The sequence below is a fragment of the Saimiri boliviensis genome, chromosome 5 (genome assembly GCF_048565385.1).
Source record: "Saimiri boliviensis isolate mSaiBol1 chromosome 5, mSaiBol1.pri, whole genome shotgun sequence".
In the NCBI taxonomy this organism is placed as follows: Eukaryota; Metazoa; Chordata; class Mammalia; order Primates; family Cebidae; genus Saimiri; species Saimiri boliviensis.
Genome location: NC_133453.1, coordinates 127,868,472 through 127,890,840, shown reverse-complemented (window position 1 = coordinate 127,890,840; position 22,369 = coordinate 127,868,472). Strand labels below are relative to the sequence as shown.

Genomic DNA, 22,369 nt, shown 5'->3' with positions numbered 1-22,369 from the left:
CCCCCATGCTAGTTTAATTGACATATTTGGGTGATACTCGGCAGCTAGCCAACCTCAGCCTCCTTTCAGACCCTTCAAATACATTCACTCACATTCTCATTCTTTCTTCCCCTCTCAGATTTGGGGTACCCATGGCTCCAAGCCAGAGGGCCTCTCTGCCAGATAGTAGAGACCCGACATATCAGACCCTTATTGATGGAAACATGTACCCAGAAGCTGGGTAATCATGGAGCCATTATATGAGTATGGCCTAGAATAAATACTCCTCAAGTCTAGAAGTAACTATTCCCTACATTTCACCAAATCATTTAACCTCATGCCTCCCCAAATCAGTGTTTTGTCAAATAACATATACATTTTATATGCAACTCATTCACACTTGCATTCTTTGCCACTAAAGTACTAGATGGTTGTGAAATTTACCCCAGTCTGTGGATGTGTAATGTTATTCATGGTTTTATTCTTGAATGCTTTAAAATAGTAAAAAAGACATATTTGTTAGCCTATATCAGCCTTGAAAGATGACTGTCAAAAAGTCTGTATTTTTATTTGTTTGTATTTTCTTTTCTTTCAGATATCAAATCAGAGATGAAGACCAAACTTGGTGAGCAGGGTCCTCGGATCCTCAGTGTCCAGAGAGTCTACATTCAGACAAGGGAAGAGAAGCGTATTAACCTGACCATTGGTAGCAGAGCCTATTTGCTGCCCAACACCTCCGTGATTATTAAGTGCCCAGTGCGAAGATTCCAGAAATCTCTGATCCAGTGGGAGAAGGATGGCCGTTGCCTGCAGAACTCCAAACGGCTTGGCATCACCAAGTCAGGCTCATTAAAAATCCACAGTCTTGCCGCCCCCGACATCGGCGTGTACCGGTGCATTGCAGGCTCTGCACAGGAAACAGTTGTGCTCAAACTCATTGGTACCGACAACCGGCTCATCGCACGCCCAGCCCTCAGGGAGCCCACGAGGGAATATCCTGGGATGGACCACGGTGAAGCCAAAAGTTTGGGAGTCACATGGCATCAAATGAGACAAATCTGGAATAACAAAAATGAGCTTTATCCGGATGATGACCACACTAATAACCAGCCTTTCTTGAGAGCTCTGTTAGGCCACTGCAGAAGTTTTGCAGGAAACAGCAACTCCTGGGAGTTGAAGAATAAGCAGTTTGAAGCTGCAGTGAAACAAGGAGCATACAGCATGGATACAGCCCAGTTTGATGAGCTGATAAGAAACATGAGTCAGCTCATGGAAACCGGAGAGGTCAGTGATGATCTTGCATCCCAGCTGATATATCAGCTGGTGGCCGAATTAGCCAAGTCACAGCCGACACACACGCAGTGGCAGAGCATCCAGGAAGAGACGCCTCCTGCTGCTCAGCTCAGAGGGGAAACAGGAAGTGTGTCCCAAAACTCGAATGCAAAAAACTCAGGCAAGCTGACATTCAAGCCAAAGGGACCTGTTCTCATGAGGCAAAGCCAACCTCCCTCAATTTCATTTAATAAAACAATAAATTCCAGGATTGGAAATACAGTATACATTACAAAAAGGACAGAGATCATCAATATACTGTGTGACCTTATTACCCCCGGTGAGGCCACATATACATGGACCAAGGACGGAACATTGTTACAGCCCTCAGAAAAGTAAGTAAAATAAGAATGCAGTATTCATTTTTGCACTGCCTTCTTAATGGCTTTCCAGTTTTCTTGAAAATATTTTCAAATTCCTCTCCTAAGCATGTGTTTCCAACATGATTCTTTAGGAAAGAAACTTTAAAATGTTAGGATGTGTTTTTTACATATGCATTGGAATTTTTAAATGAAACCACCATATCATCCCAATCACTGTCATAAAAGTATGATATAAGACTGGATACAGCAAGAATAAGTTTAAGCATATATACACTCTCCCTTTAACCAGCACTTAGCATTTAAAAAGAAAATCAATATAAGGCCATTTTAAAAGTAAGCTTACTAATGATAATCCCACATGTTGTTGGAACTGCAAATCAGAACTTACATAGCTCTTCCATATCTAGGAGATGTGGTATCTCATTTGAGCCCACGTCACCCCCATGAGGTTGGCAGGGCAGAAGTTAACCTTTCTGATGAGATCATTGAGAAGCAGAATCCCATGACTGATTCATGGCCAATCAGAACCAAGGGCCGTATCTCTTGAATACCACCAGTGGCATTTGAGTATCACCCAAATATGTAGCCTTAGCTGAAAACTTGGGTATGAGTAATTTTCTATTATCATGCAATTTTTAAATGTCAGACAATCCAAAATAAGATAAGAATCAAAGGGTTTTGAGATGTTCAAAACACAATATTAAGTCATGTATTATTCTGATCTCTATGCCAGTGTAAAAATGTCACATTTCCTTTATTTTACATAACAGATACTGATTTACTTTTGCATTCTTTATTGTCTTCAAATCTTGCTGTTTGTATACAAAGGACTGCAGACATTGTGCCTCCTTTTGATTCACATTTAAGAGCTTGAGCTGTACCTTATTTCACAAATAACACAGCAGATGTGAAACAGGCGTATCATAAGGTATTTTCAAAATGCAAGTTTTACCTTATGTCCTTTGTGCATTGAGCCTAGTATGTGAAACATCAGAAGAAATTTAGGTAAAATTCAGTTTTCTAAAATAATCATTAGGCTATTATTAAAATGATAGAAAAAATCTAATTTTTGAATTTTTAATGTTAGACCTCTGAATGCAAGAGTACAATGAAATTTTAGAAGTAGAATAAACCTTAAAACATAGCAGTTCTCAGAGCTTTTGGTTTTAGATGCTTTAAAATTTCAAAATGATTGAGGAGCTTAAAGAGCTTTTATAAATGTGAGTTATATCTATTACTATTTATCTCACTAGAAAATAAAGAAACATTGAAAATATGTCCATTAATCTATTTAGAAAAAATAATGGGCCCATAACATCTTCACACAAATAACATATTTTTTGAAAACCATCCCCCACTACCAAAATTACTGATAATAGTGGAATTGCTTTCCATCTTTGCAGATTTCTTTAATGTCTGACGTAATAAAAGAAGACAGCTGGATTCTTATTTCTGCATCTGTTGTGAAATGTTTTAGTTAAAGTACATGGAGGAAAAGAAATGTGTGTTATATAAATGTGTTATCTGGAAGAGAAGGAATATTTTAATATCCTTTCAGATAATTGTGGATACTCTATAATTGCACACTAAAACTAGACAAAGGTTAATTTCTCAAAGGGTCGTTGAAATGTGCAATCTGAAACTATATTAATGAAATGTGGATACTCTGTTTAATGAAATCGACTGTTTTTTCTTGCATTTTGAATGGATTTTTTTACCCATACAAGATTTTCTAACACCATACATGGGTCATTTGGAAAACATCGGCTCACTGAGTGTTAACTGACCTTCAAATGTTGATACATATCATTATACAATGTAAAAAACTACACACTTAAAAAAATCACCATGTATCTCATCAAAAAATTCTTTAAGTTTTGGAAAGTTATCAAGCTCACAATATTGTGAGCTGTTTGTTGGTCATTCTTTTGAGTAAAAATCATATTCTATGAAAGAGGCCACTAGTTCACTTGCAGTGCAAACAATCACACCCAGGTGCTTCAGCATTCAGCGGGAGTGCTTTGTGTTCCTTTCCATTGTGTCATACGGGATATTAAAAACATATGGCTATTAAAAACAATCTTACTAAATCTCCCAAGGGTCAGGATCTCCCAAGGGTCGAGATTTAGTAAGATTAATACCTTTTACTACTTCAGTAAGGACACTCTTTTTTTTTTCTCCTTTTTTGAGATGGAGTCTCACTCTGTCACCCAGGCTGGAGTGCTATGGTGTGATCTCGGCTCACTGCAACCTCCAGCTCCTGGTTTCAAGTGATTCTCCCAAGTAACTGGGATTACAGGCACATACCACCATGCTTCAGCCTCCCAAGTAACTGGGATTACAGGCACACACCATCACGCTTCAGCCTCCCAAGAAACGGATTACAGGCACGTACCACCACACCCAACTACCTTTTTGTATTTTTAGTAAAGACAGGTTTTCACCGTGTTGGCCAGGTTGGTCTTGAATTCCTGACCTTAAGCGATCCACCCACCTCGGCCTCCAGAGGTGCTGAGATTACAGGCATGAGCCGCCGCACCTGGCCATTAAGGACATTCTTAAGGGAAACTGGCATTTTTGTTTTTACTGAAAGTAAAACATAGTACTCAAGAACACAGTGATTACTGGTACACCTCAGTACCGCTGCCTCGGTTCACAGCAGTCTTATCAATGCTGTCTTTGCACTGTCAGTGCAAAGGTCAATACAGTTTTTAAAAAGGTAAATTTATGGTTTCATATTATTTCAAAACTAGCTTTGACCTCATGGACTTCTGGGGGGTCCATGGACCACCCTTTGAAGACTGCTAACTTGGTTCAATTCAATAATCCATTTTATAAATTGTAAGGAAATAAAGGCTGAGAAGGTTGAAGTGATCCGTTGACCTATGGCCATATAAGTACTACAGTGATATAGACGAGCCTCATCAGTTTAGAAAAATATTTGTTGAATTGAGTTCATTTTAAATAGATTGACTTGATGGAATGGAAGTAACGTGAGTTTATCCGGCCAACACTCCTGGAGCTTATATAAAGAAGATGTTTTGACATGATACATCCTCCTCAGATATGTTTCTGAATACTTTAAGGATCAACCATTCAAAACAGAAGCAATTTCAAATGTCTAATAAAAGGTTTTGTTTTTAATTTTTAAGACAATAAGATCCATTTTCATTTCTATTTTTCCTCCAAAACTTACCCAGTTAATTTGTTCGATTTATGTTTAATTTCCTTTATATGACAGAGGTTCTCATTTTTAAATATATTTTCTGATTCTCACAAATCTTTTCAACTGAAGTAATTCAGAAATGGATTTATGTTCCTGAAAGCCTCTATCCAATGAGAGAAACTGTGTGGGCACAGAGTACTGTTTGGATGACAGTTGAGTAAGAAATCTCAGCTAGGAAGAGAAGGTTGTGGGTAGATCAGTTAGAGATGGTGTTTAGAGAAAGACCAACTTTGTTATTATTTCAAGTTAAGGGTAAGACTATGCAGCAGAAGCCAAGATCAGTTCTGTTACAGAATTCAGTCTGGTGGTTCTCCAGCCCAGGGACTGATCCAGGCTAGGTACCCAGTGGCCCTACCTGACAGGTAATGTTCATGCATACTCATCTATTTCTGATCTCAATGATTTCTCACTGGACTATTACACTGAAACCTACAAAACAAAGGAAGCCTTTGAGAATTGCTAAATCGTACAAACGTATATGAAATAATTTAAGAAAACAATTTAGTGTGTTTATTTTTCATGTGTAGTCACTGGTTAGACTTTTGCCTTTAAGCAACTACTTCTCCTTTGTCGGGATTTGACAGTGAAAATCTTACCTTACTAATAGCCAGGTCTGCCAAACTTCTGTTGCTCTGAGACACTTCCGCTGTTTTGACTTCTGCCCACTTTTGTGTATTTCTCATGTGTGTTGCTGCGGGGTTTATATGCTCCTCATACCATCACTCTGTGTCATTATTTTGTACTATTCTAATCATCCAGACAGTAATCAAAGATTTTTGAGAACTTGCTATATAAAGTCACTGTGCTACGCAGAGAGAATGCACAGCTGTGAATAAGATTTGGTCCCTGTCCTTGAAAAGATCACAGTCTATTGGGAAGAAATAGATATTTCATCAAATAAATATATGACCCAGAGAAGAAGGAGCCCACGGGAGACAGAAGATAACTCTAGGAGTATTGGGGAAAACCTTACAGGGGAAATTACTTTTGATCCAGGACTCAGTGGGTAGGTCTGAATTTGCCAGAAAGGGAGAAGGGCATTTCAAATAAAGTGAACAACATATGCAAAAGCTCATGGTAATGAAAGATCATGGAATGTTCTGGAAACGGTTAAAGTTCATTATGACTGAAGCATAGAGCAAATGACGTGAAGTGACAGGAAATGAAGAAGTGGCCCAGCTCATCTCATGACGAAACATACAGTATTTAGAGGGCAGAATGGTCTGTTTGCTAAGACCTATAAAGTGAGATGGGTCAGGGGGAAAATGGTATATAAACCATTGATCTAGGGGATTTAGAAGCAGATTCAAATTATTAAGAACAAAATAAAATAAAAGGAGAACAAGCACTCTTCCCCTCGTAACAAAGGTTCTTACCTTTAGGTATATTTTCTGAGTCTCTGAGTAATTATCTAATTGGTTAGGCTACACACTTGATCAACTTTCATTCTCAACGTGGTATTTGCACACAGGATTTTAGGAGTATCAGTAATTGGGAAACCATAATGAACTCATGCAGGTGAGCTCTAATTCTTAACAGCATGGTCCAAATCCCGTGTATACCACAGACTTAGCGTTAGCATGATTACCTCCATCAACTTCTTCGTACAGAAATCATGAGACCATAATCCATTGCAAAGCAGCCTTAGCCAAAGCCCAGTCACTTCCAGTGTGAAAATCCAAACTGAAAATTCACACCTGCAGTTTGTTAGGAGGGATTTGGGCAGAAAAATGAGGGTTTAACATCCAGCAAATGAATAGGTTTGCTAGGTTGTCTTGCTTAAAATGTGGCAGATTAAGCGTTGAGTTCACCCAGAAGTCTTTTCTCATGTAAAGTGGGATGGGAAGACTGGATCTCTAAGCACTGTTCATCTCTAACGTTGCTGTTAACCTAAGGCAGGAGGAAACACTCTACCCTCCTGGTCTATGTAGATTTCTGCTTATAGGCAGGATTCTTGACAAAATCATCCTTGTGATCTTTGCCAGCCCAAAGCCTGTAATCTTTCTCTTCTTTCTCTGCAACTTACTGTAGCCCTAGGTCAGTTAAATTGTTATATCAATGTTTCCTCTTTCTAACTGTTCTACAGAATAATTTTGGATGGAACTGGAAAGATACAGATACAGAATCCTACAAGGAAAGAACAAGGCATATATGGATGTTCTGCAGCCAATCACCTTGGTTCAGATGTGGAAAGTTCTTCTGTGCTGTATGCAGGTAATGCCCCCCATTGAAACCCAGAGTGCCTGGTTCTTTATTTGTTTTTAACATTAAATTCTAGAGCAGCAGTTCTCATTAGCAGCTGTCAGAATCACCTGGAGTGCTTGTTAACACACAGATTGCTGGACTCCACCCCAACAGGTTCTGGCTCAGTAGGTTTGGGATGGAGTCAGAATCCGCATTTTCAACATTTGCCCAGATTATGCCAGTGCTGCCGGTCTGAGGACCGACCACACTGAAATCGGCTATTCGGGAACTCACTTTCTAAAAACTGGGAAATGACACGGGGTTTAATTGGCAGTATTGATATTAATGGACTTTGCATTTTTAAAGTTCTACCCGCCAACAAAAAAGAATAATTATCTTTTAGAGATTGCATATGCCTCCCAGTGGCTAACCTGCCAATCCTAAGAAACCACCTCCAGGAAGGTTGTAACTGTAAAGTAGTGTATGTCTTCCTGGGAGGTGGACAATGTCATTTGAATATTAAAATATACTTTTATTGTGAAGAAACATTTTTAGGTGCTAAAGTTGCAGGCAGAGCTACATTTGGCAAGCTCATGTTCTGGGATAAAAATAAAACATGAGGCCAAGCGGGTGGTTCTTGCCTATAATCCCAGCACTTTGGGAGTCTGAGGCAGGCAGATCACTTGAGGCCAGGAGTTTGAAACCAGGCTGGATAGTTTGAGACCATGTCTCTACATTTTTTTTTTTTTAATTAGCCTGGAGTGGTGGTGCACACCTATAGTCCCAGCTAACTCAGGAGGCTGAGGCAAGAAGGTCTCTTGAGCCCAGGAGGTCAAGGCTACAGTGAGCTGTGATCATTGCACTGCACTAAGTCCTGGGCAACAGAGTGAGACCCTGTCTCTAAAAAAAGTTAGAAAATAAAAAAATAAAACAATAGAGCCATCCTTTACCTCCCTTCTCTGTGGTTTCTCATATCTGTGGTTCAAATGGACCAACGTGAGCAGAGAGAGACAGTATCAGGAATTCAGGAATTAGAACCCAACATTTAATCCGTGTTGAGCTTTGTGGCGGGTACTTCACATCTACAAATTGAGGCGGTTGGACTAGTTGATTTTTTTTTTTAAGACAGAGTCTCACTGCGTTCTCCAGGCTGCCGTGCAGTGGCATGACCTCAGCTCACTGCAACCTCCACCTCCCGGGATCAAGCAATTCTTTTGCCTCAGCCTCCCAAGTAGCTGGGAGGACTACAGGCAAGAACAACCACGCCTGGTTAATTTTTGTATTTTTAGTAGAGACGGGGTTTTCCCATGTTAGCCAGGCTGGTCTCAAACTCCTAACCTCAGGTGATCTACCCACCTCAGCCTCCCAAAGTGCTCAAATTACAGACAAAAGTCACCACACCTGGCTGGACTAGTTGAATTTTTTTTTCAAATGGAGTCTCACTCTGTTGCCAAGACTGGAGAAGTGCGGTATTGCAATCTTGGCTCGCTGCAACTTCAACCTCCTGGGTTCAAGCAATTCTCCTACCTTAGCTTCCTGAGTAGCTGGGGTAACGGGTGTGTGCCACCATACCCAGCTATTTTTTTTTTTTTGGTAATTTTTTTTTAGTGGAGATAGGGTTTCACCATGTTGGCCAGACTGCTCTCAAACGCCTGACCTCCAATGATCTGCCTGCCTCAGCCTCCCAAAGTGCTGGGATTACAGGTGTGAGCCACGGTGCCCAGCCCAGACTAGCTGATTTTAAATGGTCCTTGGATCTGTATGGCTTGAAAATTCTTCTGAGCCCCTTCCCTGGATGCCTTCCCAAGGCAGGGCCTTGAGGCCTTGGTTTTCTCTGCCTTGATCCTCCTGGCTTTTTCTGTCCTGTGAGCATCAGCTCCTTTCCAGAAAGCATTAGTTCCAAGGTTCTGAAACTCCTGTTGGGGAATGGGAGTCCCCCTTGCAACTGTAAAGTCTCCCCTTAAGCCCATCCCAGAACAATCCACATTCCTAGTAGAGCTGCCTAGAGGTCTTCAGGGGCCAAAGGATGTGCTGTGACAACTGAAGCCATCTCCCATCCAAAGCGTTCCTATCCTTTTATTTCTTGATAGCTTTCCACTGCCCCAGCCACTCCAGGAGAGAAGAGAACATTTGGGCCCTCAAACGTGATCCTTCCTAGATTATCTTCCCCCGGAATATGTGGTTACCTGTACCAGTTCTTTCATGCACTAACTATGCATAGGTGATGAAACAGGTTCAGGGAGCATGGTCTCTCCCTTCAGGAGCTCTCCTAGTACTAAGCTTACCAAATGCCAGTACTAATGGTGGAGTAGGGAAACCAACCTTTGCAACAGTGCTAAGGGAAGAGAATGCTCTATCAAATGTCTTCTCTGGGATTTGCTTCCCTGACCCTCACATGCTATTGAGAGACCACTGGGTAGCTAGTCCCTTATCTTGATACCCACAGCCCTGCATAGTCGTGGTGTCTCCCACGGGTCTGTGAGCTCCTTGAGGAAAAGAGAGTGTGTTTTCTGACTCAGTACTGCCATTGTTGAGCTCAGGGACAAAGTATGCTTCCTGAGTGAGTGAATAAATTAATCTCATAACTAAATATCGAAATCCAAAGAAAAGAACCATTTTAAAATGGATGTTTCTTTGAGACCTTGTTTGTATTATTTTTGCATGCAAATTTTATGCATGTATTTGCTTCATATTAATTAAATGTTAACTTTGAATTTTTCTTGCAGACAGTTCTGATCCACTTGTAATAACCTCATATGGTCACATAAAGTGGGTCATCAGACATTTTCTCTCTTGAGACTTTCTGCAGTGTAGAGATGTAAATAATGTTTTAAGTAGGCTTCTTTGCAGTTAATAGTCTTTAAATAGTAATGGCTTTTCTATTTTAGATTGAAATGAGTTTATTTAAGTGGATCAGAAAAGGCCTCTTTGAACCACACATTGGGTAAGAGAACTGCAATTGGAAGAGATCTTCTAGCTCAATCATTTTTTTTAATGGGATTCAAACCGAAGCCCAGAGAGGGGAGATTTGGCCCAAGCATGCGTACAGCTTGTTAGAAGAGGCTCAGCAAGAATCATGGCCACCTACCTGTCTCATCTTTCTCCAGTATAGCTTTGAACAAGCTCTGAACCCTGGTTATATCCTGGCAACCACGTGTCAGCCTGGCTGTGGCACCATATTCAGAGATTCTTTCTAAGGATTAGGTACCACATTTATGTTGAAAATCTCCTTCTGCACCATTATACTTTGTGCTTATCAAAAGAGGAGATACTTCTCATCTTGTGTCCAGGTATTTCTCACCTGGTAACCAGATGCAGACCACAGAGTAGGCACTTGGTAAATGTTTATGTTGCAAAAAGTCTCTTACTACACTTAGCCCAGTGAGGAACAACAGAATGGCTGAGGACCTTCTAACCTGTCTTCATCAGCCCTCTCCCCCAGTATCTCACATCCCTCCTTCCAGAAGAAGAGTCAGGTGGTCAGTGCATTTTGTCCCTGCATTCATTCATTCAAGGCTGCACTGCAGAGACATCATTCCTGCTCTGCCTGTCTTTTCTGCTTTTTTTTTTTAAACTTCTGAATTCCTTCTTTTCCAAATTATCAAAGAGGAATTTATCCTCAATTTTAATTATAAAACCAAAATATCCTCGCAGTCTATATATTGTTGTTGCAATGCACCTTTGAATTCATCCAACCGTCTATCCATTCATCCATCTGTCCATATGTCCACTGAGCACCTCCAGGTCTGTATGTGCAAGTCCCGTGGTGCACCTTGAGGGATACAGAGAGAACCAGGACTCCACTTCCGCCCTCAAAGGGCCCAACAAATCTTACCAAATGCAACGTGTTTTACCAAAGAGCAAAAGCCTGAACCTAACATAGTTTCCTGCTCCCTTTGAATTAAGAGGCGCCTGTCATCTTGTCTACTGAAAGAAATATCACCAAACCGGAGCACAGCCATCTGTCTGTCACGGTTGGAGGCATCGTGGAGGCAGCCCCTGGAGCAAACATGACAATCCGATGTCCTGTAAAAGGTAAGTGTGGTGATTTCCAGTGGGAGCGTGTGTGGCCGTCTCAATGTTGCCAGGAGACACCAGCTGGCATTTTGGTATTCCAAACCTCAGCCTGATAGGCTTAAAAATCAGATTTTCCAGCACACTGTGACCTAACTCTCAAGGGTGAGCTCATACTGGCTCCTGAGACCGAAGTGTAAAACAGAATGCCAAGTTACTTGTTTCCAGCGTGGACTGTGACTGCCATGCACACTGGAATGTTCATATTGGCAAAGCCAGAATACGCCGCCCAGTGGGCAGATCTATAGAAGAGGCCAACTTTTAGTCAGAGGGTTACTTGGTGAATACAAAGTCAGAGGAGGGGATTTGTTGGAAATTGTAAGACATGTCCTCCAGATAGACAAAAACGACACTTGGCAAAGCCAGACTGGGGCGCTAGAATGTCCACGTCCCCTAGCCTAGGCTCTCTTGCTGTATTGTCGCTGGCTCGGCGTCGGCAGCCTGTGCCTCAGTGGCTCTTTCTGCTGTGTGTACAACTGCAGACAAACCTCCTTTCTAATGTTCACACTCTTTCTTTACTAGAATTAAAACTTTCAGTCTGACCTTGCCCTAACCTAGGGCCATTCTGTCTCATCAAGCCATGGATTCTTACATCTTAATCTGTGCCCATGCGTCTCTGAACTGTAGATAAATATTATATGCTGCACACATGTTCATTTTACAGGAGCCAGGAGAGGTGGGAGTGATGGGGTTGTGCGAATAGCTTTGTACTGCTTCCTTAGAGAAACTTACGAACTCCTCCAAATTAAGACTTGCTATTTTTTTGAGGAGGAGGAGGAGTTTTGCTCTTGTTGCCTAGGCTGGAGTGCAATGGCATGATCTCCGCTCCCGCAACCTCCGCCTGATGGGTTCAGGCAATTCTCCTGCCTCAGCCTCCTGAATAGCTGGGAGTACAGGAGCCCGCAATGATGCCCAGCTAATTTTTTTTTTTTTTTTTTTTTTTTTTTTTGTAGTAGAGATGGGGTTTCCTCCATGTTGCTTGGGCTGGTCTCGAACTCCCCACCTCAGGTGATCCACCTGCCTCGGCTTCCCAGAGTGCTAGGATTACAGGTGTGAGCCACTGTGCCTGGCTACGAGACATACTATTTTAAGGTGACATTGTATATGTCTGTGATTTACTCTGCATTGACTTAACTCTCTGGACAACTGTATTTCCCTAGCTTCCAAGTTCCAATTAGATACCGTAGTGGCAGTCACTTAAGATGAGTCTTGCCTAGGCTGTGACCCTGATTGCCTAGGGTGACAGAGGAGCTTTTGCTGCTACTCTGAGAAATACAGTGAAGGTACGTGTAATGAAGAGATTCTAGGACAACTCATCCAGCTTTCGGGCGCTCCCTCCACTGTCATGACCAGTTACGTGCCATGTTTCCAAAGCTGCACCTTTGGCTCTATAAACAGTGGAAATTTGCTAACCCCCAAGATATTATTTTTCATCCCTTGGAAATCCCTGCTGTGTTTGGCCTATGCAGACTTTTGAAAAATTGCTCCAGGCTCCCAACTGACCCCACCCACAAAAATGTGAGTTTTCTGGCAAAATACACCCACCATTACAGAGAGGGCCAACATTCTCTGGCCATAGCAAGGAGAAAAACAGAATGGAACTCTGCAGATGCCAAGCCACAAATGTCTAAAGTTTCTACGGCCCTACACCTGCAGAGGATTCTGAAAAATAGATCTGACTTCTATTAAGAGAAACCTCAAATTTCAACATGACTTCTAAATTTTTCACTTCCACAATAGTTCAAAATCAGACTTTCAGGGAGATGAGCCATTGAAAGGATTGGAGTGCGTTATTTGCTATCGGAAGTCAGAGACTGGATTCAGTGGAAACTGCCTTTGTGTGTAAAGCCTCCAGCAAAGACCATTAAACTCATCTTGTTTTATTATCAGCCAGGCCCAGTCAGACATGGGCTGTCTCTGACCCTCCCCGGCCCCACTGCTTTCTTGCCCTGTGATGTGAAGCCTTGGGTCTGCAGCACTGCTGCCTAGATGGAGCTAGCTCAGTGCTGGGAGTACTCATCTCCCTCCTCCCTCCCTCACCTTTCAGCTCTTACTAGGAATTGTCCCAGTTGGCCTTTCTTTACCTGGCAGTCTTCCCCTGTGGACTTAGACACCAGAACTCCTGATGAGTTCTTTCCTTTTAAAAATAAACCTTCCTCCAAATGTACCACAATCATTTTGAATTATTTGCCATTTTAAACAAACCTGTAGTGAACTTACAGTGTTTTCTTATGGGCAGAGAATTCATTTTTTTAAAGATAAATGGTGAAGTTGATGAAGGGTCAGAAAACTCAAGTTTTACAGTCTTGTCACTGGCTGGTATATAACCATAGGTGAGTCACGTATCTTTCTTCCCTCATCTCTAAAACAGGGAATATATTAATAGAAGAAGGGATTGTGGTTATCATCCAATTTAGTTTTTCATTTTATAGATGAGTACATTAAAACATAATTTACAAAATTGAACTCTGCCTTACAACTTATATTTTTATATTGCAAATTGGGATTTCTGTATATCGGTGGCATATATAATTTTTTTCATTTTTCAGTTGTCTTAGAATATTTCCCATTAATTGTAATGAAGTTATTTTTAAATTCATTTAAAAGACCCCATAACATGTATTCATAGCTTCTAGAGAAGTTCTTCTTTTTATAGCTAAACATGTTTTCCTCAACCCATGTGGTACAGATGTCAAAGGGATTATCTCTAGTCACTCTTAGATCTATTTCTAATAATGCCATTAAATAACAGAACCTAAAAGTCTGCATATTTGCCTATTTCTAAAGGTTAAAACTTCTAACTTGCAAGAGTTATTTGCCTTGCTCTTTAAAAAAAAAGGTGTTTTTCTGTCCGTTTCGGTGGGGATAATTTAAAGCGCATCTGTTTTGCCACCTTCTGGTAAGCAAGAAAAGTTCCTCTGAGGAAAATGACCAGTAAATATACATCGCTGCATGCTTTGTTTTTTCTCAGGTTAATGCGTAGTAAGAGCATTACTTATACTGTGATTTTCTGTTGTGTGTTATGTTGTTTATCTTATTCCTTAAGTTCATCAGAGATGCAGCTGATGTGAGTCCCTTCTCTAAAGTGTTTTGTTGTGTGCTAAGCTCCTCTTTAGTCTCTCAGGAACTCCCTTGGCCCACAAGGAATGGGTTTGAGCTAAATGGTGATTCCTGAAGAAAGGGCATTGGCAAAGCCATCAATGGCCCAGCCCCAAGTGTAGAAAATTTCTTAAACACGAGGTACACTGGACAACTGCTTCTTGGAGCAAACTCAATTGCCTGGAAAGATTAGAGATGCTTCTAAACTAAAGCAAAGCTAAAGAATAAAAACATCTTTTAATGGTATTAAGGGACCTTGGTGTACATCTCCTTTAGGAGGAAAAATTCTATAACTGTACCTGACATCCCACCAGGCAGCTGGGTATATGTAGGTTACACAAAAGACTCATTAACAATAAATGCAGAAGCAAATAAATGAAGTTGAAGACATTCCCAAACAAATCCAGTCATGTGGATAATTAAGGAGAGTTTTTCCCAGGAATGCAAATATTTTTTAAACTCTTAAAAATATCTACTTTAAACAGATCATCACAGGTTGACTCTTGTCTGGAAGGTATATTTCTTGTTTCTGTTTTTCTTTTTGTTTTTGAGACGGGCTCTTGCTGTGTTGCCCAGGTTGGAGGGTAGTGGTGTGATCCTGGCTCACTGCAATTTCTACCTCCCAGGTTCAAGCTATTCTCCCACCGCAGCCTCTGAATAGCTGGGATTGCATGTGCTAGCCACCATGCCTGGCTAATTTTTATTTATTTTATTTTTTTTTATTTTTAGTAGAGACAGGGTTTTACCGTGTTGCCTGAGCTGGTCCCGAATTCCGGACCTCAAGTAATCCACCCAACTCAGCCTCCCAAAGTGTTGGGATTACAGGCATGAGCCACAGCATCCAGCCCTGGAAGGCGTTTTTGTTAGAATATTTAGTAGTTGTCAACATATGCGGAAGGAAGAAAGCCAGCAGGATTAGACAGAGGGCAGAGGAGAAGGAGAACTGCCATGCAGGCCTACAGAGCCTCGCCAAGCCCAGGGAGCCTTGAAACATATGTGGCTCATCAGAGTTGCCCCAGGGTGACCCACAGTGGCCAGGCCTTCATGCCCTGCCTCCTACAGTCACTTGGTATGGGCCTCTCTGGAAGGGGAGAGGTCCTGGGTGAGCAGAGACTACCAGAAGCCGGGACACTGAGTTCCTCCTTGAAGGTTGATTTGGGTGGAGCATCCCCATCTCTACCACACAGATTTAAGGAGATAAAATTTAGGATCATCTTAATAGATGTAGACAAAGCATCTGATAAACTTTGACACAAAAATGATGTGAAAACCTCTTGGAAAACCAGTAATAGAAGGGATCATCCCTACCTTGATTTGCTTGTCAAAAACCTATTGTAAGCATCATACTCACTCTAATGGTGAGACAAACAGTCCCATTAAAATCAGGAAAAAACATATGATGCCCTTTTTCACTACATCTGTTCAACACTGCTTTAGCACTAGCCAGTGCAATAAGATAAAATAACTAGAAAAATTCGAACTATAAAAGTAGAATTTTTCTGGTTATAACTTATAACCAGAAAAATTATGGAAAACTAGAAATAAAACAAACTAGAAAAAAGTGGAAAAATTTCTTCTTATTCATAGACAATTTAATTATCCTCATTGAAAAGGGAAGAAAATGTACAAAGTTTTGGATCTCTACATTCAGGATAATTTCAATTTTTTTAAAAAAGCAATCCTGTAGGATTTCTAGAACTTAACAAATTGATCCTGTAATTAATATGAAAGAGCACATGACTAAGAATAGCCCAAACATTTTTTAAGACTAACAAAGTGGGTGAGATTTGCTCTATCAAATATAAAGACTTAGCATAAGGCTTGAGGGCTTACAGCAATGTAAGAGGGACAGACAAATAAATGGAATATGGAGCCCACGGCAGATTCAAGCATATAGTATATGGAAACTAGAATTTAATAGCAGTAGAATTAAAAACCAATAAAGGACAGACTATTAATAAATTGTTATAGGACAATTGGTTATAAATATGAAAAAAAATCAAAAATAAATTCTAACTGACTTAAATGCCAAAAATATGAAAATATTTAAAAATTAATAAAATATAAGAGATATCTTTGTGACTTTGAAATGGAAAAGATACAAAAAGTACAAGTCATAAAGCAAAATAACTATTATATAGTGAGGATGAGGTTGCACAACTCTGTGAATATATTAGAACTACAGAGTTATAAAGGGTGAATTTTTTGATACGTGAATTGTATTTCAATAAGCTGTTATAAAAAAAAATGACACAGATTTTACTGTTAAAATATAAAAGCTCTGATCCCTGAAAGGCACTGTCAACAAATTTAAAAGTCAAACCACATTTCTGGCATAAAACATTTGTTATACAGTACCAGAATATAGAAATAGCTTCCATGGATCAATACAAATAACAAACCACCCAATATAAAAATGAGCAAAATACATGAACAGGCAGTTGTCAGAAAGTAAAACCCTAATGTGAAGCCAATAAGCATTAGAAAATGTTCTCATTTCCTCACTGGTAAGGAAAATGTCCTCACTGGTAAGGACATTAAAATAGAAGTGAGATTCCATTTCATATCTATTAAATGGGCAAAAAAAGAATTTGACACTACTAAGGGTTGGCAAGAATGTGGAGAAATAGGACATCATGCACTGCCGATCACAGTGTTTATTTAACGAGCCAATTTAGAGAACAATTTTGTAAAATCTGACCAAAGATGCTCAAAACCAGAAATTTCACTTGTGGACATTGCCCTCTTTTTGCAGAGACAGTTTCAAGAGTGCATTGTAGCATTATTTGTAATAGCAGACAGAGAGAAGGATTCATACCAATGTCAGGTTTGTTGGTACTCCTGGGAGAGAAAAGAAGAAGAGTTTAGGAATAGAACCTTAGCTCTAGCTGTAATGCTTTATTGCTTAAATAAGGTCTGAAGCGGCTGCGTACAGTGGCTCATGCCTGTAATCCCAGAACTTTGGAAGGCCGAGGCGGGTGGATCACCTGAGGTCAGGAGTTCGAGACCAGCCTGGCCAACATGATGAAACTCAGTCTCTACTAAAAATACAAAAAATTAGCCGGGCGTGTTGGCACATGCCTGTAGTCCCAGCTACTCAGGAAGCTGAGACAGAATCACTTGAACCTGGGAGGCAGAAGTTGCAGTGAGCTGAAATCATGCCATTGCACTCCAGCCTAGGCAACAAGAGCAAGACTCTGTCTCAAAAAAAAAAAAAAAAGTCTGAAGCAAATATACCAACTACTAATGTCCATTAATTTTGGAGAATGGACTTTTTTTTACTTTTGGTGATCAGTTATGTTGGTGGGTTTTGTTTGTTTGCTGTTGTTGTTTTCCTCCTAGCCTTGTTTCCTGTAAGACCTTGGACCTATCACATCGTTTCCTTGCTCCTTGGTTTTCTGTGATAGAATGAGGAACGATGATGGGATGACCAGGAAGACTGTTTTCAGTCCTGAGCAGGAATCTGGTACAAAACCAAAGTAAATGTAGAAGTGCTGGAACTAAGACACCTGGCCAGCCAGGACTTGGGACCGACTGCCGAGTCCTCACCTAATACTGGGAGGGAATCTAGGGGGGAAAACCTCTTTCAAAACCGGTAGACACAATGTCCTTTACAAAGGAGTTCCTTGTAGCTGCAATAGCAGTCCATGAAAAACCCAGTTACCCATATGATGTCTCGAAAACTATAGTTGTAGTAAAAAGAAAGGAACCAAATAGGCCAGGCGCAGTGGCTGACACCTGTAATCCCGGCACTTTGGAAGACCAACGTAGGCAGATCACTTGAGGTCAGGGGTTCGAGACCAGCCTGGCCAACATGGCAAAACTGTGTCTCCACTAAAAATACAAAAAGTAGCCAGGCATGGTGGCACACATCTATAATCCCAGCTACTTGGGAGGCTGGGGTACAAGAATTGCTTTAACCTGGGAGGTGGAGGTTGCAGTGAGCCAAGATGGTGCCACTGCACTCCAGCCTGGGCAACAGAGCAAGACTCCATTTCAAAAAAAAGAAAAATAGAAAGGAACCAAATAATGTAAGCATCTGTAAAAAATGAAACCAGAATTTGATAAATTTGAAAAAGTCTCTTACGTAAAAAAAGCTAATGTTCGCTGGGGGAAAGAAAGTACAGAGGGTACTTTGGGGGGATTTGAACAGCCTTAGGTCTTGTTCATGTCCTCATGGCCTCAGACCGCACAGTTCTTTCTAGATGTCTGGATGCCAGTCAATGCCCTGTGTTTACCAGCCTTGATCAGGCCCCTTCTCGCCTCCAAAAAGGGATGAAGAATAAACAGGGAAAGAGATTTTCCCTGAGATAACTAGGTAAGTGCTTACTGAAATAAAAACTTGAGAATTAAATACGGAAGGACCTTAGGAATCCATGAGTCCAGCCCTGTTTTGCACCAAGGTCCCCAGAGAAGAGGCTTGACCAAAGTGACAGGCCTAGTCAAAGGCAGGGCCGAGCTCTGAACCCAGGTTCCTCCTTGAGTCTGGTGCCCTTTCTGTTCTGAATAGTGCTTTCTTGTGTGTTTTCTTGTCTCATAAAGATCAACACATCTCATTGTAAAATATTTGGAAAGCATAGCAAAGTATCATGAGGCAAAAAAAAAAATCCCATAATTCTGTCAAAGACACAACCATTATTTCTATTTTGTCATATTCCTGTAACCCTTTCTCTATATCTAAATCATGGAATTTTCTCATTTTATTAAAAAATCATAAACACCATTTGATGGCTGCACCCAGTGAATGTAGCATAATTAAACTGAGTGAATGTAGCATAATTAAACCATTTTCTTGTTTTTGGAAACTTACGCTATTTGTACTTCTTTACTGTTACATACAGCAGTGTAAGAAGCCTTATGCATATAACTTTTTGTGTAATTTGGATTTTTTTTTTTTTTTTTTTTTTTTATGAGACAGAGTTTTGCTCTTGTTACCCAGGCTGGAGCGCAATGACGCGATCTCGGCTCACCGCAACCTCCGCCTCCTGGGTTCAGGCAATTCTCCTGCCTCAGCCTCCTGAGTAGCTGGGATTACAGGCACGCGCCACCACGCCCAGCTAATTTTTTGTATTTTTAATAGAGACGGGGTTTCACCATGTTGACCGGGATGGTCTCGATCTCTTGACCTCATGATCCACCCACCTCCGCCTCCCAAAGTGCTGGGATTACAGGCTTGAGTCACCGTGCCTAGCCTGGATTTTTTTTTAAAAAAAGAGTAACAGGATTAGAATTTTTAGGTCACAGGACATTCAACATTTTTGTAACTACATAGGACATTACGACTAAAATATCTAGAACTCTAAATACGTTGTTGCCAAATTACCAGCTAGAAGTCTGAACCTACCAGTGGGGTAGTTTTAAACCCTACCCGCCTCCGTCATTGTTTTGCTACTCACTGATAGGAGAGAATGAGGAAAGGGAGGGAGAAGTTATAGTTTCCTAATGAACCCCACACAGGGCATGCACAAACAGATGATGGCAAGTGTGCATCTCAGTGGGTCAAAGCGGGGTGCTTGGTGCTCCAGGAGATACGTGGAGGCAAGGAGAGCCTTTCATATCTATGGGAGGATGATCAGTTTCAGAAGAAACATACCACATAAAAGTAAACATTTTCTTAATCAGGGGATTTTTTTTTTAAGGATAAAATGCTGTAGAATGTATCTAAGAATTTCATTGATGTCTAGGAAAATTATTAACTTTCTTTACTGGGTTTAATAATTACCCTTTCAGGGGAGGATCTTGAGAAAATATTTGTGGTGCAGCAGGATTATGTGGTTAAATTCCTAAACATGGTCTCATTGCTCTGACAATTATTTTCCCCTATCAACTGCTAGTTTCTATTATATAGGGTTGAATTTAGTGGTAGTGATTCTCAAATGTCTTTAAGTCGTAAATCCCTTTGGCCAAAAAAAGAGAGAGAACCATCTCTCCAGAAAACTATATTTACCCACAAATTCTTACTTATACTTTTCAGAAGACTTAAAAATAAATCTAAGATTATCTGCTTGCTCTTGTTTTATGAGCCGGACATTTTGGTGCTTTTGATGATATTCTAAATCAAAGTGAATTTATTTTCCCTGATCTGTGGTTTCTGAAATATATCCTCTCATCTATACTGTTTATGTCTTTTTAAAACTCTATGCAATCTTTGAAATAGCTAAAATTGTCATTTTACAAAGTATATTTAAAATGTCTTTCCCTACTCAAAAAGGCTCCTCCTACCCCTTTTTTTCCTACCTCTGTGATACAAAAATCTTCCTACTATCTTCCTCTCTTAACCCTATTTTCAGTCAATCATAGATGGTTGGAAATTCCATCCATCTTTTTGTCCATTCAACAAGCATTCACTAAGCATCTACTAAGTCCAATCTAATTCCTTAACATTCGGAGATGAGTATGATCTGGTTTCTGCAGCTATATAGACAAGGGAATTATGATATCATACATGCAAAAATAGAGGTGTTTGTAAAGTGTATAAAACACCTTAAAGCTGGGTACGGTGGCTCAAGCCTGTAATCCCAGCACTTTGAGAGGCGGAGGCGGGTGGATCACGAGGTCAAGAGATCGAGACCATCCTGGTCAACATGGTGAAACCCCGTCTCTACTAAAAATACAAAAATTAGCTGGGCATGGTGGCGCGTACCTGTAATCCCAGCTACTCAGGAGGTTGAGGCAGGAGAATTGCCTGAACCCAGGAGGCAGAGGTTGCGGTGAGCCGAGATCGCGCCATTGCACTCCAGCCTGGGTAACAAGAGCGAAACTCCACCTAAAAAAAAAAAAAAAAAAGAAAGCCATAAATTGAATTCAACGAAATTGTGTCAGTGGTCATTGATTGGATTGTTGGATGTAAAGTCTGCCAGTCACTCAAGATATTAAACTAACGTTCTTTGTATCTGATTTATCTAGGAGTAAGCAATCGTATCTGGCATTTAGCAATGGATGTGTCATTAATTGAGAGTGTGGGACACAGGTGTCCCAAGGCTAGGGCTAGAGTGTTGGCAGATGGAGTCACGCATGGAGGGCAGCCATACTGCAAAGAGCTGAGTATGTGCCAATAGCTGGCATGTCCGTAAAGAACACGTTGGAAAACCATCAAAGCTCACCATCAAAAATAACAATAACGAGCACCTGATGTGTGTTGGCTTCCACAGCCTACAAAGTGGGTATTGGAAGCAGACTCAGATACACACAGTTATTTCTCCTTGTTTATATACCCAATGAGTGTGTGTGCCAGGATTTAAACCCAATTCTGTGTGACTGCAAAGGAGCTAGACATAGAATGAAACTCTGTGTTTGAGACAGCAGAATAGGAACCACATAGGAGGTCTGACCAGAGAGAAGACTGTCAAAGCAAGGCAGACCCTAGGAAGTGCTGCAGCCTGGTGACAGGTGTCAGAGGCTTAGGAGTGGGCAACAGGCTCAACCTCCAGGGCCCAACCCCACCAACCCCATGATATGAGACCCACAGAGAGTATACTGGGAGTCTGGCCTCTTGCCAGGCCACAGTATGCCAGCCAGTATCAGGCCGAAGGTCGGTCCATTGTGCTCAGCCAGGCCCCAGGCTGATGGAAGCCTCACCACCTTGACGTCACTGCAGCAGTGGGAAAGAACGTAGCAAATTGTGCACTGTCTGGTCGTGACTATGGACTCCCTCACCTCACCCATAATATACTTGCCCCAATCTCTTTAGACTCGTACTTGGATTATTGATTTAGCAGATTAAAAAGACTCATTTGTAAAGCAATTCTCTGCTCTTTAAAGATCTACGTAAGCTCTATTTTAAGAGTCCTTCTTGAAAAAATAATATTCTTTTTCTCTTTTATCAATCTCAATTTCTCATGTGGCAGAAACATGGCTCCGTATACAATCAAGAAGTAGAAAAAATCTAGAATAAGGTAGCTGGACATGTAATATGAAAAAACAGGAGGGGTTATTCACACACCTATCAAGTTGTGCATGGGCTTATGGGTCTGCATGTATTGAGTGTCACCATGTCTTGAAGCATTCAGAGTACAGCTTTTGTGGTACAGTCCTATTGATAACAAAACTGCTTTCATCCCCAAAAATCTATACCCCACCGTATCTTCAGTGCCACCTGTACATTTTTCTGTCCTGAAAACTCCATGTTAATGTTCTCACCTCCGTGTTAATG

At 40.9% G+C, this 22,369-nt stretch overlaps 1 protein-coding gene across 3 annotated transcripts in view; it reads left to right on the top strand.

The window, feature by feature from the left end:
* Window positions 1-22,369, top strand: part of ADAMTSL3 (ADAMTS like 3) — a 335,335-nt gene that overhangs the window by 276,389 nt on the left and 36,577 nt on the right. For all 3 annotated transcript variants that reach the window (XM_074399945.1, XM_039480064.2, XM_074399944.1), the window contains exons 21-23: window positions 575-1,646; window positions 6,947-7,074; window positions 10,951-11,079. In XM_074399945.1, coding sequence (XP_074256046.1) covers window positions 575-1,646; window positions 6,947-7,074; window positions 10,951-11,079 — 1,329 coding nt within the window. The remainder of the gene's footprint in view (window positions 1-574; window positions 1,647-6,946; window positions 7,075-10,950; window positions 11,080-22,369) is intronic.